A 16108-nucleotide genomic window follows, 5' to 3' on the forward strand; every position below is an offset into this window, starting at 1 on the left:
GAGAGAGAGAGAATATGAGCATGAGAGAAGAGAGAGAGAAAAAAGGGTAAAGCTAAGAGAATAGAGTGAGAGGAGGTAGAGAAGAGGTCGAGAGAGAGAGAGCGCAGGGAAAAGACCAAGAAAATGAAGGGAGAGAAGAGGAGGTAAAGAAGAGGTCAAGAGAGAGGAAGACAACAAGCAAGCAAGAGAGGAGAGAAAATGGAGGGAAAGGTCGAGAGAGTGAGAGGAGAGGAGGTGAAAAAAGGTAGAGAGGAAGAGAGAGAGCATATGAGGAAGAGAGGGGGGATAAAATGGGAAAAACTGAGAATAGAGTGAGAGGAGAAGCGGTGGAGAGAGAGAGAGAGAGAGAGAGAGAGAGAGATGGAAAGATTATATGAGCAAGAGAGGAGAGAAGGAAAGCCCAAGAGAATGGATGGAAGGAGAAGAGAAGAGAGGAGGTAAAGAAGAGGTAGAGAGAGAGAGAGAGAGAGCACAAGAAAACAAGAACAGATTGAACACCATCAGCCGTATTTGACAGAATCCATCCAACACACACATAATAAAACACGGATGATTATAAACATATTCAGTTGATGTTTTATTCGGTTGTGTTTTCAGCTGATCTCTTTTATTCTTTTTTTCTTGCCTAATAACCTTTGTGTGTTTGAAAGAGCGAGTGAAGGAGTGAGGTGGGTAACAGTGGAGCTGACAATGGTCACTGCCACCCCATGTGCAGTGACTTCAGCCAGGACAAAAACAGCTCTCGTTCTTTGCACTTCCACCTATTAATCATTAAGCTATTTGCAGAGTGTGTTCACATCTCTGTTCACATTAGCTCCTCCCTTTCATGGACTAACGATCCATGGACTGTGCTTTTTAGACATGTATTAAATTTACAATGAATTTAAAAGAAACCAAAAGTGAACACAGTTCAGGGTTCTGTTTAGAACGGTTTGGCTTTGTGCTCTCACATAAACCCGGGTCCAGCGCTGTGATTGGAGAGAGTTCATACGCCAGAATCAGCACAAAACCAGAATGGATCATTTTATCATCTACTAATTTAGATAAAACACAAAAAAATAACCTAACACTGGTAACGTTTAATAATTTGTGGGTTGGTAGAGTTTCCAGATCCTCAAATGAATGTGCACATGTGGGTAATGTGTCTCTTTTTACCTTCATTCATTCAGTACAATATGGACATTAACTAAAAGATATTCTGTGTTCATTGTCAGAAAAATAAAACCACATACTTTAAAGAAAATTAAACCAAAGCCTCTAGATCAACTAGATCTGGATTTTTTCCCCCAAAACTTAATTTGACCATTTGCCTTTACTACAGAAATCTGAGATACTGAGATATTTTCCAAAGCTCAGTCTGAGAAGTTGGTTCAATGTTCTGTTTTTCTGTACTCTAGAAAATATTAGCAATCGGGAGTTTCACACACTTGGGCTGTGTCCGAAACTGACAGCAGCAGGGACCTTGCCCTCTTGTTGCCTCACAACGCAGCATTTTGAAATGAATGTTTGTAACCGAGACATTCGAGTACAAGTGTACACTAGCGCCCCCTAGCCATGACTCTGCTCTTTCCTCCCTCAGATTACTGCCTGAGTACTCCACTCGTTTCAGACACAGCCTGGATGTAAACAAACACTGTGAAGTAATCCCAGCTTTCATTGGTTTATCATCTTTCAGGCCTGACGTTAACGATGGCGTATTACACCTGAGAATCAGCATCCACCCCACACTACAGGGCTCCGAGTCATAAACACTGAACATGCTTCATATTTCCATCCATCCATCCATTATCTGTAAGCGCTTATCCAATTCAGGGTCACGGTGGGTCCAGAGCCTACCTGGAATCATTGGGCGCAAGGCGGGAACACACCCTGGAGGGGGCGCCAGTCCTTCACAGGGCATGTTTCATATTTATTATTCACAATTACGTATCTAATTCGGCAAGTGACATGAATGTGAATCATCGGAATGTTTTTTATTCAAAACACTCGAGCTGCGTATCAAATAGTGCCATACACTCTCTGTAATGCAGTTCACAAATTATAAAATTGAGCACCTACACAGAGAGTGGGCATTTATTCGAAAGGTGTGAAGTTTATAGTTGAATATAAACAGTTTTATATTTCTACAAAGTTCTACATGAGTGCAGAAACGTTTAACATACACTGTGCACTACATAGCGCCTAGGGAGACATCTGGGATTCAGCCGATCTCTTGCCACATCAAGCTGGAACGTTTTCACCTTAAAAAATCCAATATAATTTAAACTTCATCTTAACCAGAATCAGGAACATTTCCACAAACAAACGTTCCCTAGCATCCTGTAAGTGTGTTTTCAGTGTATCTGCCATTGGGCTGCAGGATGGAACATGCCAAGCCATTTGCTGAATAAACTGTTTGAAAAGATTATTATAGAAGGAAGAAGCTCCCATGGTTTTGCCTTGGACCATATTGCTGTGAGCATCCTTCTCACTAATGTGCTGTTTACACTGCTGTAAACACACTCAGAGATCCTCAGGGCCCAGTGACAGGCCGTTTACCCCCAACAGACATTCATTCTCTGTGGAGGGTCTAGATTAGGACAAGGCCTCATTCCTGCCCGGTTCAAAGTATGGAACAAGTATGAGTACAATCTTCACTGATCTGTTGGTCATTATCATTTCAGAATTCAAACTTAAATCATAAACACTGTAATGTTGTCCTTAATGTTTACAGAACCTGAATCCTTCATTCACGGGCTCCCTGGCTCAGTCTTGCTGACCCATATTGAAAATGTGCTGACATCTACATGGACCACAGTTTGTGGGCACCTGCTCCTTCAGCATTTCTTCTGAAATCAGGAGTTTTATTCATTAATATTAGGCAAGGACTGACTGTGGATGATTAGTTTTGAACTCCAAAAGCTACTCAAATTCATCCCAAAGGTATGCGATGATGCTCCATCACTCGCAGTGCCTTTATAGCCCTGTAGCCAACACATTTCATTTAGTTTTGCCTTATGTCCTTCAATCTGACGAGTTTTATAGAGGCCATTAAGTCAGTCACTACTTGCTGCTACTTGTATACAGATTGAATATGCTAATTTAAATATAAAACAAATCCAAATCTAACCTTGTTGTAAATGATAATGATTGTAATGGATAACAGTAAATAACAGCAATAATAATGGTTGTAAATATTAATTATGACTATCGATCGATTAAAATTTTTTTTTTTTTTAAATCTCAGTTTGCTGAGATTAATCGTGATTAATTGTATTGTCCCTTCTTAAGAATAAAGCTTTTAATAATGGTTATTTAAATATAAAATTAAGAATCAATATAAGATCCACGCTATGGATATATATTTATATTCGTATTGTCTATTGATTTAAAAATGTAATCACCACAATATAGTTAAAATGCCAGTACAGTACAACCCCGAAAGTCGACGGTAATCTGTTCCGAAACTTGCGTTGACAACCGATGCGGTAGAGTTTCGAATCAATTTTTGACGCGTAAAATATGCAAAAACTTGGAGCACAACCTCAAAAAGCTTCCAACCTTGCAGAACAACGCCGTAAACTGTCGCCAAGTAGCGTCAGTTAAGTTTAACACGAACGGCGTTTGTTTACAAAAGGTGGGTTGGGTCGGGTTCAGAGTTTTAACGTGGACCTCCGAGTCGAAATTCTCTCGACATTTGGCGTCGACTTCCGATTATGTCGACTTCAGAAACAGTCGACTTTCGGGGTTCTACTGTACGTTCTTGTAATTTTGGAAGGGAGATAAATGTTATAAATGTTAGTGTGATATGCATGACAAACTGGTGGAGTTGGTGTGTTCTCTCTGTGTCTGCGTGGGTTTCTTCCGGGTGCTCCGGTTTCCTCCCACAGTCCAAAAACACACGTTGGTAGGTGGATTGGCAACTCAAAAGTGTCCATGGGTGTGAGTGAAAGTGTGAGTGTGTGTTGCCCTGTGAAGGACTGGCGCCCCCTCCAGGGTGTATTCCCGCCTTGCGCCCAATGACTCCAAGTAGGCTCTGGACCCACCGTGACCCTGAATTGGATAAGGGTTACAGATAATGGATGGATGGATGGATAATATCTCTGTAGTTTTGATGATTTTTGAATTAGTATCTCTTAATTTGCTGAGTTCCAGAAGGGCTTTAGCATTGGACACAGAAGTTTTAATAGAGAAAATGAATGCTACAGCGCAGCTCGTGGCTAAACTTGATGTTACACCAAATTAAAACCAAAACCTGAATGTCTTGAGGAAATATGGCAACACAAGATAAATGATGAACACGTTGGCAAATGACTCTGCTGATCATTAGCTGCAACAACCGCTCTCCAATAGCTAAACCTAGTTAATGAGCCTGAATGAAGAGCCCTGTCAATTTGAAAAGAGAAGCGCGAGTCCAGTCTGTTTTTGTGTTACTTAGGAGCTATTTTGCGTCTCAAAGCGTGACTTTCAGTGTTTCTCTTGCTACTGGATGGGGGTAACCCCATTTATGCAGCTCCTCAGCACCTGTGTTTACATTGGGGCCTCGGCCTCCATGACCTAGCAGCAGACCCTAACTCACGCTGAAGATGAAGTGGGCTTCCAGTCTTCAAATATGTGCTGCCCATGCACTTTTACCACTTTCACGCAGATTGCTCTAAGACTTCCATTATGGGCACTGGCCTGAGACTGGTATAAATTACATTCCTCCTTCAAATTCAAGTTTATTTGAACATGGAGGGGGGCAAAATAGGGCAAACCTGCACCTTATTAATACCGCATGAAGCATGTTGTGTAGGAAAAGACACATTCGAATGTACTGGTGGCCCATCAAAGCTCTTTGAAGTATAATGTAGGAAAGCAGGACCATCTCGGGCCCAAGAGGAAAATATCATATTGTCTCAACTTTTTTTTCCAACTGTCAGTTTCACTGAAGACAGTAATTGTAGTTATCATTGTAATAGTCAAATATATACTCTGTGCTCAAGGAAAGTATTTACGCAGTCCTGTTTCTGACACTGATAATTATAATATACAAATCGACAACACAGAAAATCAGATTTCAACACCAGAAACCTTTATTTTGACATTTTGATATACTGTTTATGGCTGTTGCAAAATCCCTTAAAGCATCCATTACACATTTTTGTTATTTACAAATATACAACAAGTTACTCAGAACTGACGAAAGATTTCTGACGCTATGGAGGTAGTGTAATCAATAAGATTAATGAACATTGCTGAATTCTAAAACACAGTGGACACACAAACTGAATAGAATTTGACTGAAGCCTGAGTAACTTGAGTGTGGAAGGATCATAAAAATTTTTCCAAAAAAGCATTTGCTTCTGGGAGCAGTTAATTTCGCGTGATCTAGGTCGACTTTAATGTCTTCACTATCAGAGGCCAAGAGAAAACCAGAGAAAACTCAATAACACAAGAACATTTCATCGTTAAAAACAGTTGTCTGTTGCCAGCTTTCATACATAATGTTATATAGACTGAGAAACCACAAGAGATTATTTAACTAGATGCCATTTAAGACTAGTTATCATTTCTGCTTGTGTATTGTATGATTCTTATGAGTGGCTGTAAATGTATGTTGTCATGAATTAGCAGTTTACCAGGGCATTTCTCTGAAAAACATGTTAAAACAAATACATAAAACATATATCGAAATTGTTCAAGAACGTTTATACCATGACTTTTAAGTATATATTGTACAACACTGGAAAATCACATTCAGAAATACGGCATCGTCTCAAGTCACGTGATCAAAAACAAAGGGGGCTTGCCTCAAAACACTTTCGGAACTCAAAACATCTGGAATGCCAAACATTTGAGTTAAGGACCTTTGACAGGTCCAATATATTTCATGACAGGGGTTGGATACTGGTATTAAAGTGTAACGCACACTGTTGGAGTTGGTTTACATCGGGAACCTTTCACTTTACAGGAATGAAAAGCATCTATTCATTCAGAGAATTATACTGACGTTTGTGGTGTGAGACTTGAAGCCCCTTACGGTTTCTGTCTTGTCGCTCTTTGACATTTTTTAACTTTTGCATCGCACTAATAATGTCATTATATACTTTCCGCGCCCCTCCCCCGGCTTCCCTTTGTTATTGTGACAGTTCCACTGGAGGCCTGTATATCAAGTGTAAAGACCATCTGAAATCCATTCCCAGAAAGAATCCCTTTTATTATGCTTCTCTGTGATTAATTACTTCTGTGGGCTCATGGCTAGTCTAAATAATTCCCATCTTTTGTGGTCCTGAATTCAAGATTGACCAGTGCACATGTGCTGAGATCTACAGATCTAAGGTCCACAGCTGAAAATCTGCTATTTGCAGAATAAAGCATAATGAAAAAGTGTTTACTGAATATATGGTTGGTTTTTTTTATTTCCTAGACCTTTTAGAGGATGAATGTGTAGGGTCCACTCCCACACACACACACAAACACTGTAACCTCAGTCTTTGATTTGACATCGCACAGCTGAGTGGCATGCCTTACGTCCAAAAACACCCTCAAATTGGAGGTAAATAACCAGGCCCACCATGTGCATCAACACCATATTTCAAGGCCACTTAGGCTTGTCCTCTAAGGGCCATATATCATGACCCTATAAAAATAGTGACTGATTCAGTTGCTCTGAGACTTTGTGTCTAGTCCAAAAGCATACACACACACACACACACACACACACACACACACACACACATATGTGACTATATTTTCATTATTCAGTTATATCCCACACCCTGGCGTTTCCCAGCTTCGTCCTGAAATCTGCTCTGACAGAACTGCATACGATCATGGGTGGAATCATAATCAAAAGCATAAACACGAGCAGCTATCTTCAGCTCCATCTCCACCACACATAGCTGAACCGCTGCTGCCAAAAACTAACAAGTTTTAAAGGTATGCCGGATATGGGGAACAGTGTGGTCAATTTTGTTGGATGTAAATGATGTTTTCTCAGAACCCTTTACCCCCACCCACCCCCCACACCCAATGCATTGTGGCATCTGGCGAGTGAATAAATGTGTACTTTCCAATTTGCTATGTAAAAAAGTAATTAAGGCACATCTGTTTGACACCCGCCTCAGAATCCAAACATTGCCCAGATGTGCGATTCTGTCGTTTCCTCAAAAGCAAGATACACACAGAACCCACAAGTGGAGCAATGAGTTTTGCACGGGTTCTTCAGCCTTAAGAAACATCACCCAGAATAATTAAAATAACCTAAATATAATAGCCTTTCAAATGTTCATATGTGAACACACCCTAGGCCACCCACCTACCCACCCACCAATATCTGTGCCTAGCAGTATCTGTGCCTAGTACCAAGACTACAAGGGAAGCTCAGCTTCCCCTAAAATGTTAAAAAATAAGTGATCAAATATATACTGTTGTGTGTACATGTCATTGAACAAATATGCACTACAACTTTTGTTCAGAATCAGCTTCTTATCACTGGTAAAGACGCGGCTTTCCTCTCAATCATTCCCGCAGTTTCACAGTGCTTTAAACAGTGAGGACGCTGAGCGTCCACAGAGTTCAATAGCGAAGCAGCGAAGTGCAGCGAAACGAGACGAGTCATTATATAAATGCTGGGCTTTGTCCCGCCCATCGGACGCTCAGCATCTCTGGGGGTCTATGGGGCAGTGGGCTGGCCTCGGCTGGCCCAGACGCTCAGCTTCTGCATGATGATTGGATGATCTGTCTGAGGCTGAATCCCTTTTTGATTGACAGCGAAATGAACGAATCAGCGATCCTTTGGTGTAAACATCCGTGGGAGCACAGGCGGACACACTTCACATGGGCCAAGGCCGTTTAAGCAGCCTAGCTCTGCTGGCCATTGAGAGGACACTAGTCAAGTCCCTGGAAAAGACGCCTTGTTGGTACGACAGGGTCACAGATCATTTTCTTAAAAAGGAACGGAGGGTAGAATTTACGTATAAATAAACCGACACATTTTATGATGTAGGCCGAAATTGAGCTTCCGCTCCTTGAAAGACCAGCATCCGCCACTGGTGCCTAGCCAACTGTTTTTCAGGTATCATACTGGGAAGACTTAAGGCTAAAATGCTTAAACAGTTCATCTCAATTAACTCAAAGTCCCACTGCTCCACAGTCCAATGCTGGTGGGATTAATAACCTTCTAACCCATGCCTATATTGGGCATGCTGATGTTATGATCATGTGCAGCTGCTCCATGTCATTTCATGCTCTTTCTATTGAATTATATTATATTTCCTATTAGCTCATTACCATTCATTTTTTAATCAAATCAGATTGTATGGTTTGGGATATATTTGAAGACCCCTTGAGGACATTAGACGATGGTGAACAATAAACGACTCTGGGCTATGAATTACACCCGAGTCTTAAATAACGAGAACCAACACAGCTGCTCATATCTCACTGGCCATCAATAACCCTGCACTTCTGTTTGCGTAATTGATAAAGTAGATGTGAATGAACAAAATGCTTGTTAATTGCATTGCGATTTAAGCAATGTCAGAGTAATCAACACAGTGGTCGCTATTGACTTCATCCACGATGACATGTTAGCATATTCTCAGTGAAGAATGTCAGCCGTCAGTGCGGAGGAACGGCAACACGAAAACCTCCAGCACATTCTTCAAATACAGCACGAGTGAGGTCATTTCTAAGATTAACCTGTCCAGCTAATAATTGTCCAACACCTCTACTTGTTGACATTTTGTTTGACACGTTTGTGCTCCCTGGGTGGTGAATCCAGACCTCACATAGCTTTCTGTAATCTGCTTTCATCATCTTTCCAGGCCAAAATACGTTCCGTGACTTGGAAATATGAAACTACAGACAGTGTTCATGATGTCATGTGTGTGCGAAATTGGTGATTTGTTGCCCTTATGAATTTTCTATCATGACATCACGTAAACTGTTTTAACATTTATTGTGAATTTCAGTTTTGTAAAAATAAATAAATAAATAAATAAATAAATCACTGAAAATCATTCCTTCTGGAAGAAAGGGTATCCGTATGTAATACATTCTGCTCGTCTGGAAACACTTTACACTAGATGTTGGAACAGTGCTGTGAGGATTCAGCATTCAGTCACATGCAATTTAATGAGGTCAGGTTTACTTCTGGATCACGAGTGCCACTCCAACTCATCCCAGAGGTATTTTATGGCACTTTGTCCTTCGAGCGAACACCGTTTCCCTGCTTCACAGCCAGCTGCTGGTGGGCTTTATGCCCTTAAATGGATTCTGAAATTTCAGTCAGTACCTCCTTAGTTTTGTAAACAGAGGAGGGGATATTGTGTGATGATTTGAATTTGATGAAAAGTTATTGTTGACTGAAATGCCACCCTTTACATGTTTGCCCTGGGGGCTGTGAAATGATTAAAGTAAAATATCACTGAAGGTATTTCTTAAAAACCATGATCATTAGACAGCCGCATTTGTTGTCATTGAATCAAATGGAGGAAAAAAAAAGACTGGAATAGGAGGCTAATGTTCTGGGATAGAACATATATCCAATAGCAGGCTTCACCAAATACAGACCTCAGTCTAGACCTGGATTGAGTTATGATTTGACCTCAATCCATGACCAATGTTTGATAAATATATGAGAATTAATAAAATAGTTATAAAAAATAGTATATTTTTTTTTATAATATTAAGAGAATGATATTAAGCCAGTAAAAATGTTTATTTAGCTTGTGTGGCCAGTTCACTAGAGAGAGCAAGAGGTACGTGAAAGTGAGGACAGTGTCACTGGCTCCAAAATGATAATAAACAATAAATACTATTGAAATAAATAATAATAATAGTAATAATATATGTTTTTATTTGAGGTATGTCTAGATTATAAGACGCTATTTAAACATAATTAATTTAGACCTCTACTAGGAGGGAATTTTAACAACTGGATCTCGTTTCATTTTAATAGCGAATCCCAGATATAAAACATAACGCTATGTCATACATTTAATAGTATAGGAAGTCTTAAGATGGGAATCAAGCATAAGAATTGCACAGGCCAAGTTTTACCTGCTCCACATTGTTCCAGGGCAGTGTTCCGTGTTTAGAAATGCGGCAGTCACTTCTTGCTAATGTTACCGTACTTGGCATGTGACTGCACATTTATGAACTGCAGGCAGCCAAGTAGCTTTTGAGGGAAATAAATGGCATGTGTGTGTTCCATTTACTTAGATCGTTTCCCCCCCGCTTTCTTTTCATCATCCAGAATAAACAGAAGAGGGCCCCAAGCGCATCATGGTCCGCTAAATCCTTTCTAAGCGGCCGGTCCTGTTTGTAAAAGCCCCCCTACCTGTCCCTCTGTAACGTGAGTGGAGCAACACTGGATGCCTGTTAACCCTAGAGAGAGGGGGAGGGGGGGGGGGGTTGGGCTCATTAGGAATATTAAACCTTCTGGCTTGTGCAGGTGCATGACTTCTGACTTCACATCCATTTGCATAATGGCCAGTACTGAGTGGTCATATGACTCGAATAAAAACCCAGTCCTTTAACTGTTGTTGCAGCAAGATTTCCTGTGCAGTGTAAGTATGTAATATGCAAATGAGCCTCTAAATAATACCCGTAGCATCTTGGTCAATTGGGGCGGTACGGTGGTTTCGCAGTCACACAGCTCCAGGGACCTGGAGGTTGTGGGTTCGATTCCCGCTCCGGGTGACTGTCTGTGAGGAGTGTGGTGTGTTCTCCCTGTGTCTGCGCGGGTTTCCTCCGGGTGACTGTCTGTGAGGACTGTGGTGTGTTTCCTCCAGGTGCTCTGGTTTCCTCCCACAGTCCAAAAACACGTTGGTAGGTGGATTGGCAACTCAAAACTGTCCTTAGGTGTGAGTGTGTGTGTTGCTCTGTGAAGGACTGGTGCCCCCTCCAGGGTGTATTCCTGCCTTGCGCCAAATGATTCCAGGTAGGTTCTGGACCCACCGTGACCCTGAACTGGATAAGCGCTTACAGATATTGAATGGATGGATCTTGGTCAATCACATCACTGAATAAATATAAATACTTCCTGGTAAAAATAAATCAGTCCAATTCTGTAAAACAAAAGGAGGTCTCATATAGGAAGATCCCATGCAGTACTTCCAATGTAGGGGCAGCCATGACCTAACGGTTAGAGAAGGAAGCTTGGGACCAAAACGTCATTGGGTCAATCGAATTATATCGTATCGACCAAAATTAATAATTATATTGGGATATAAATTTCGACCACATTGTCCAGCCCTGTGTTTACTGCCACAGATGGGTTGGGCACTTGGGCACTGAGTTTGCAAGTGAAACCCCATTAGTTTATAGCATTAGAATGAATTCAATTCACTCAAGTGTCCTAAAAATGTACGTTTTTAAAAAGTAGCTGATATTAAAAGAACCCCTCAATGATCAGAACCTTTCTACGGATTGTGATCAATTCCATCATCAACATTTAATAAAAAAAAAACCCTCTACATTTATATCACAGTTGGCAGTGTTCAGGGTCAGGGCATGCCCCAGTATTACACGTCTCCTGACTTTGGGAAGGTGATTGCCGTCCCAGTGTGTAATTTCACTCCCAGGAAGAATGTAATGGTCATATAGAGTGTGAGCAGGTGAAGACTGGTTATTCTGTACCCAGCTCCCCTTTTCACCTCTCCATGCCCCTCACAGAGGAGTGTGTAAACTCGAGCAAGCTCTCAAATCGCTGTTTACTGGCAAGCAGGTGATTCTGCAGGTATACTGCAGACATTATGAAAGGTGAGCAAAGTGAGGGCTGGGGTGAATGACAAGGCGCTATTGCTGGTACTGCACTGCGAAAAGGTGCGAGATGAGTGCCAGTGTTTTGTCAGGTGCCGTGGCTCCTGGAGAATGCCAGAACTTTGCTTCCATGGAAGGGGGCCAGGTCCCATCGAAAATAAAGCATCGTTCAACACAAAACAGGCCTGAAATTCGGGAGAGAGAGAGAAATTCATCCAACAGCATTTCCCACTGTGATTAATTACAGTATTGTAGAGCTGAACTGAAATCACTCACGGGGGCTGTTCTTATTTTTTGATCCATAAATCAGATCTGTAGAGGTTTTGGCTGCATTTACTTTCAGCGGCAACTCTCTTAAAAGTTTGTTTGGTTTATTTTAAAATTCAGAGCAGTATCCTGCTGCAGTTTCAGCGGTGTCAGCTAAGGGTTTGCCTTCTCTTTTGGTGTGAACTGTGACGCTCTTCTTCTACAGTTAAACAAATTTAATGACTGCCACAAGTAGTTTTGTGTAAATGAATGATTACTTGGTGAAACTCTGGCAAGCGTCGTTCGCTTCTTTATTACGTTTCTCTTTTTAATTTCATCATTGCGACTATTTATTCACATCCACTCAAGCCAAATGTAGAAGCAGTGTCAGTACAGATGTGAAATAGGGAGCGGAACCGCTGAAAAGGGGTAATTACTGCTGTAATAAATTAATATCAGCATCAGTTTGAGCTTTCTTATAATAATGGAACAAACTTACACAGACAACATTTTAGGCTTTAAATACTTTTTTTAAGGAACATTTCAAACCTTTTCATTGTTGACTTTTCCAGGACCCTGGCAAGTGCAGGAAAAGAACTCAAAGATAACTTCCTGAGAGCGCTGGCTGAGCGTGAGGAGGCCAACCGCAGTGGGAAAATGACTGTGAGTACACTATTCCAGCTCTGCTTTCACTACGTAACGGGATTCCCCCCTGAAAAAATGGCATCAATTCCATTAGAGCACGAACAAAATCTGCACTGTGTCAGACAGGTTGGGGACTACAACATCTACACACCCCCTGCACATGCACAAACACACGGATGGCACACAAGATCCACTGTGATCCACAAGTCTACCTTTCTTCCATATTCTTACAAATGTTGAAAAATCTAAAAACATCTCTTTATCATTTAGCTCTACACACTTTATCTCTACATTTAACTCTTCCCTTCACTCATGTTGGCTCTAGTTAGTATTAAGTTATGGCTTGGCAGCCAATAGGCTAAAAAAAAACGTAAACTACGCTGTTAGCTGAATAATAATCTATTGCATGATCTGATTTTAAATTAATTGAACATTGCTACATTGCAGTGGCGGATGCTGGTCTTTCAAGGAGGGGAAGCTCAATTTCGGCCTACATCATAAAATGTGTCGGTTTATTTATACGTAAATTCTACCCTCCGTTCCTTTTCAAGAAAATGATCTGTGACCCTGTCGTACCAACAAGGCGTCTTTTCCGGGGACTTGACTAGTGTCCTCTCAATGGCCAGCAGAGCTAGGCTGCTTAAACGGCCTTGGCCCATGTGAAGTGTGTCCGCCTGTGCTCCCATGGATCTTTACACCAAAGGATCGCTGATTAGCTCACTTCGCTGTCAATCAAAAAGGGATTCAGCCTCAGACAGATCATCCAATCATCATGCAGAAGCTGAGCGTCCGGGCCAGCCGAGGCCAGCCCACTGCCCCATAGACCCCCAGAGACGCTGATCCGATGGGCGGAACAAAGCCCAGCATTTATCCAATGACTCGTCTCGTTTCGCTGCACTTCGCTGCTTCGCTATTGAACTGTTTAAAGCACTGTGAAGCTGCGGGAATGATTGAGAGGAAAGCCGCGTCTTTACCAGTGATAAGAAGCTGATTCTGAACTCGTTCTGAGCTTGTTGTATTTATTCAATGACATGTACACACAACAGTATATATTTGATCACTTATTTTTTTACATTTTAGGGGAAGCTGAGCTTCCCTTGCAGTCTTAGAGCAATCGCCTGTGCTACATTGCTACATACCAAACTCTATGCCCTTTACCATAGGCAAAAAAAATAGGTCCTCGTAGCAAATTGCTGTATTTTGACATTGCTTGATTATGCTACTTCAAACAGACCGGGCCAAAATGCGTCGTTAGCACAAGCTGGAGAATGTTGGATTTAGTTTCTTGTGTAGTTTTTGCACATTGACATTTGTTAACATTTGATTTAATGGAACGGCTAGGGCCTGCAATACATATAACACTCTTCCGGGAGAGCTTCATTTGTCATGAATTGAGGGCAGAAAGGACGTGTTTGGGGTTCTGACCTCCAACAGAGGGCCAAGTGTTTATTGTCACTACTGTGGACACTAGGTCACGTGGGTCAAACGCTGACAGCATTACACGGCTTTAATAAAACAATACCCCCCACAAACATGAGGGCAAATAAATAAATGACAAATGGAATGTAAACCAACACAGTGTTGTGTTCTAACCAACTAGGGACAAGTACCCTGACGCCACGATTTGTCAAGAGGAGTCCCAAAGCGAGCTTTATATGTGACCTCTCAGCCGTCCCAGTGGGAGTGGTGAAGATGGGATCAGATGGAGTGCAGGGCAAGCGTAGACACATTTCCCTTTAAAATGTTGATGCTGTAAACAATACAATACTGTGCAAGCCAGTGTTACCAAAGCTGCCATAAAAGACTGGGTTACAGCCTGCCTCTCGCTCAGATATTAAAACCGCTGCAGCTCCAGAAACGACAGCTCTGTCTAATATACCTCTTCCTGTGTTTAGAAATGAGGAGCAGAGGGAAAAAAAACAGCAGAACTAGTCAGCGTTGTGTATTAGCAGCAGTAGTATTGCTGACATGATCTTCAGAGTCTCATTTTGCATTTTTTCCCTCTCCAAAGTGCTTCCTCTGATGAAAAATTGGGTTGGAAAAATGTTTATTTTCCTCTGACCATCCCCCCCACCCCCACTCAACCCCCCGACCCTCCCTCTGACCCCCTTCTAAAATCAAACCCACATTTGAGCACCTAATACCATGTCCCTCAGAAGTTGTTTGAATAACAGGTAATCGTAATAGTCCGACAAGCTTAGACCTTGTTGGTATGTTTTTGCTTCTTAACCTACTGCTGCCAACATTTACCGTGAGATACATGGTCCTAAAGGTATCCAGTGTACATAATGTTATAGACGGCTGCTTTTTCATGATTGGAAAATGTACTATTTGATGTGCACTTGTAAATATTGTTCTATGGATGCTATATTTACTTGTATCAGAAGTGGTGTTGAGTGCTATTGGCCAAACACAGAGCATTTATAATTGTGCATGTTTATAAAAGGGGCTTTTATGGCTTCCTGGGTCATAATTAAAATTTCCTAGGCCCCGGTGGTGTGTGATATTTACACCATTAAGCGCTGTCAATGGTTACAGTGGCGCCACCGGGCTTGCAACATCTCCGTCAAGGTTGAAAAAAAATTGAGATTGTGTAGATCAAGCAAATCAAGCGGACAGAAAGGAGACTGAATTACACACACTGCGCTTACCCTCTATCCTATAACATTATTTCTACCTGAAAACATCCTTCCTGAACCCCTGACATGATCTGAGTTTTACCTCCTTTGAGCTGTATGAGGCATTGCAAGGGTTCTGTTACAGAATCGCATTACCAAATTAATCTTGGATAAAGCAGCATAGTAGGACCACCCACTAGTGTAAACTACACTGTAAAGTAGTTCGTCTGAGCGCTCAGGTTTGGCCGATCAAACATCTCGTACACAGCATAATGGGCCTTGTTACCGCTGTATGAATTATTGGCCTTTGGTTGAATGGGATATGTGATACGTAAAGAAGGCTGCTAAATCACCAAAGACACCACACACACACACACACACAAATCCTCTCTGACTGAGATTCACAGGCATTATGTCCATAAAAGTGAGCATGAAAAAAGTATATAAATAAAATGTAACTATTCCTACTTATGTATTGTGTCAGCCATGAAGTGGCAGACCAAGTAAAAATACAAAGTCGCCAAAATGTCCTGCTGACTCAGTTTCAAACCTCCTCTGGCATTAACATCAACACCAGGAACCTCATGCAGGCCTTACATCACTGAGCACAATGCCAAGCATCAGATAGAGTGGTGTAAATATGCCGCCACTGGACTCCATAGCAGGGAAAGTGTGTTCTGTGGAGGGGCGAATCATGCTTCTATATCTGACAGTGTAATGACTGATTCTTAGTGTGGCAAATGCTAGGAGAATGTTACCTGGCTGACTGCTTTTTGCCAACTATAACATTTGGTGGACGAGGGATAATGCTATGGCTTTGTAGATAGCCTTCCCAAAAGAGTGGAAGATGCTATAGCTGCAAACAGGGA

The 16108-nt window shown here is 41.6% G+C and overlaps 1 protein-coding gene across 1 annotated transcript in view; it reads left to right on the forward strand.

Annotated features, from left to right (window-relative positions):
- Positions 1-16108, forward strand: part of LOC136677282 (cilia- and flagella-associated protein 299-like) — a 109641-nt gene that overhangs the window by 28073 nt on the left and 65460 nt on the right. Inside the window, exon 3 of the mRNA XM_066654776.1 lies at positions 12549-12639. Within this exon, the coding sequence (XP_066510873.1) occupies positions 12549-12639 (91 nt within the window). The remainder of the gene's footprint in view (positions 1-12548; positions 12640-16108) is intronic.

This window comes from Hoplias malabaricus, chromosome X2 (assembly GCF_029633855.1).
Source record: "Hoplias malabaricus isolate fHopMal1 chromosome X2, fHopMal1.hap1, whole genome shotgun sequence".
Taxonomy (NCBI): domain Eukaryota; kingdom Metazoa; phylum Chordata; class Actinopteri; order Characiformes; family Erythrinidae; genus Hoplias; species Hoplias malabaricus.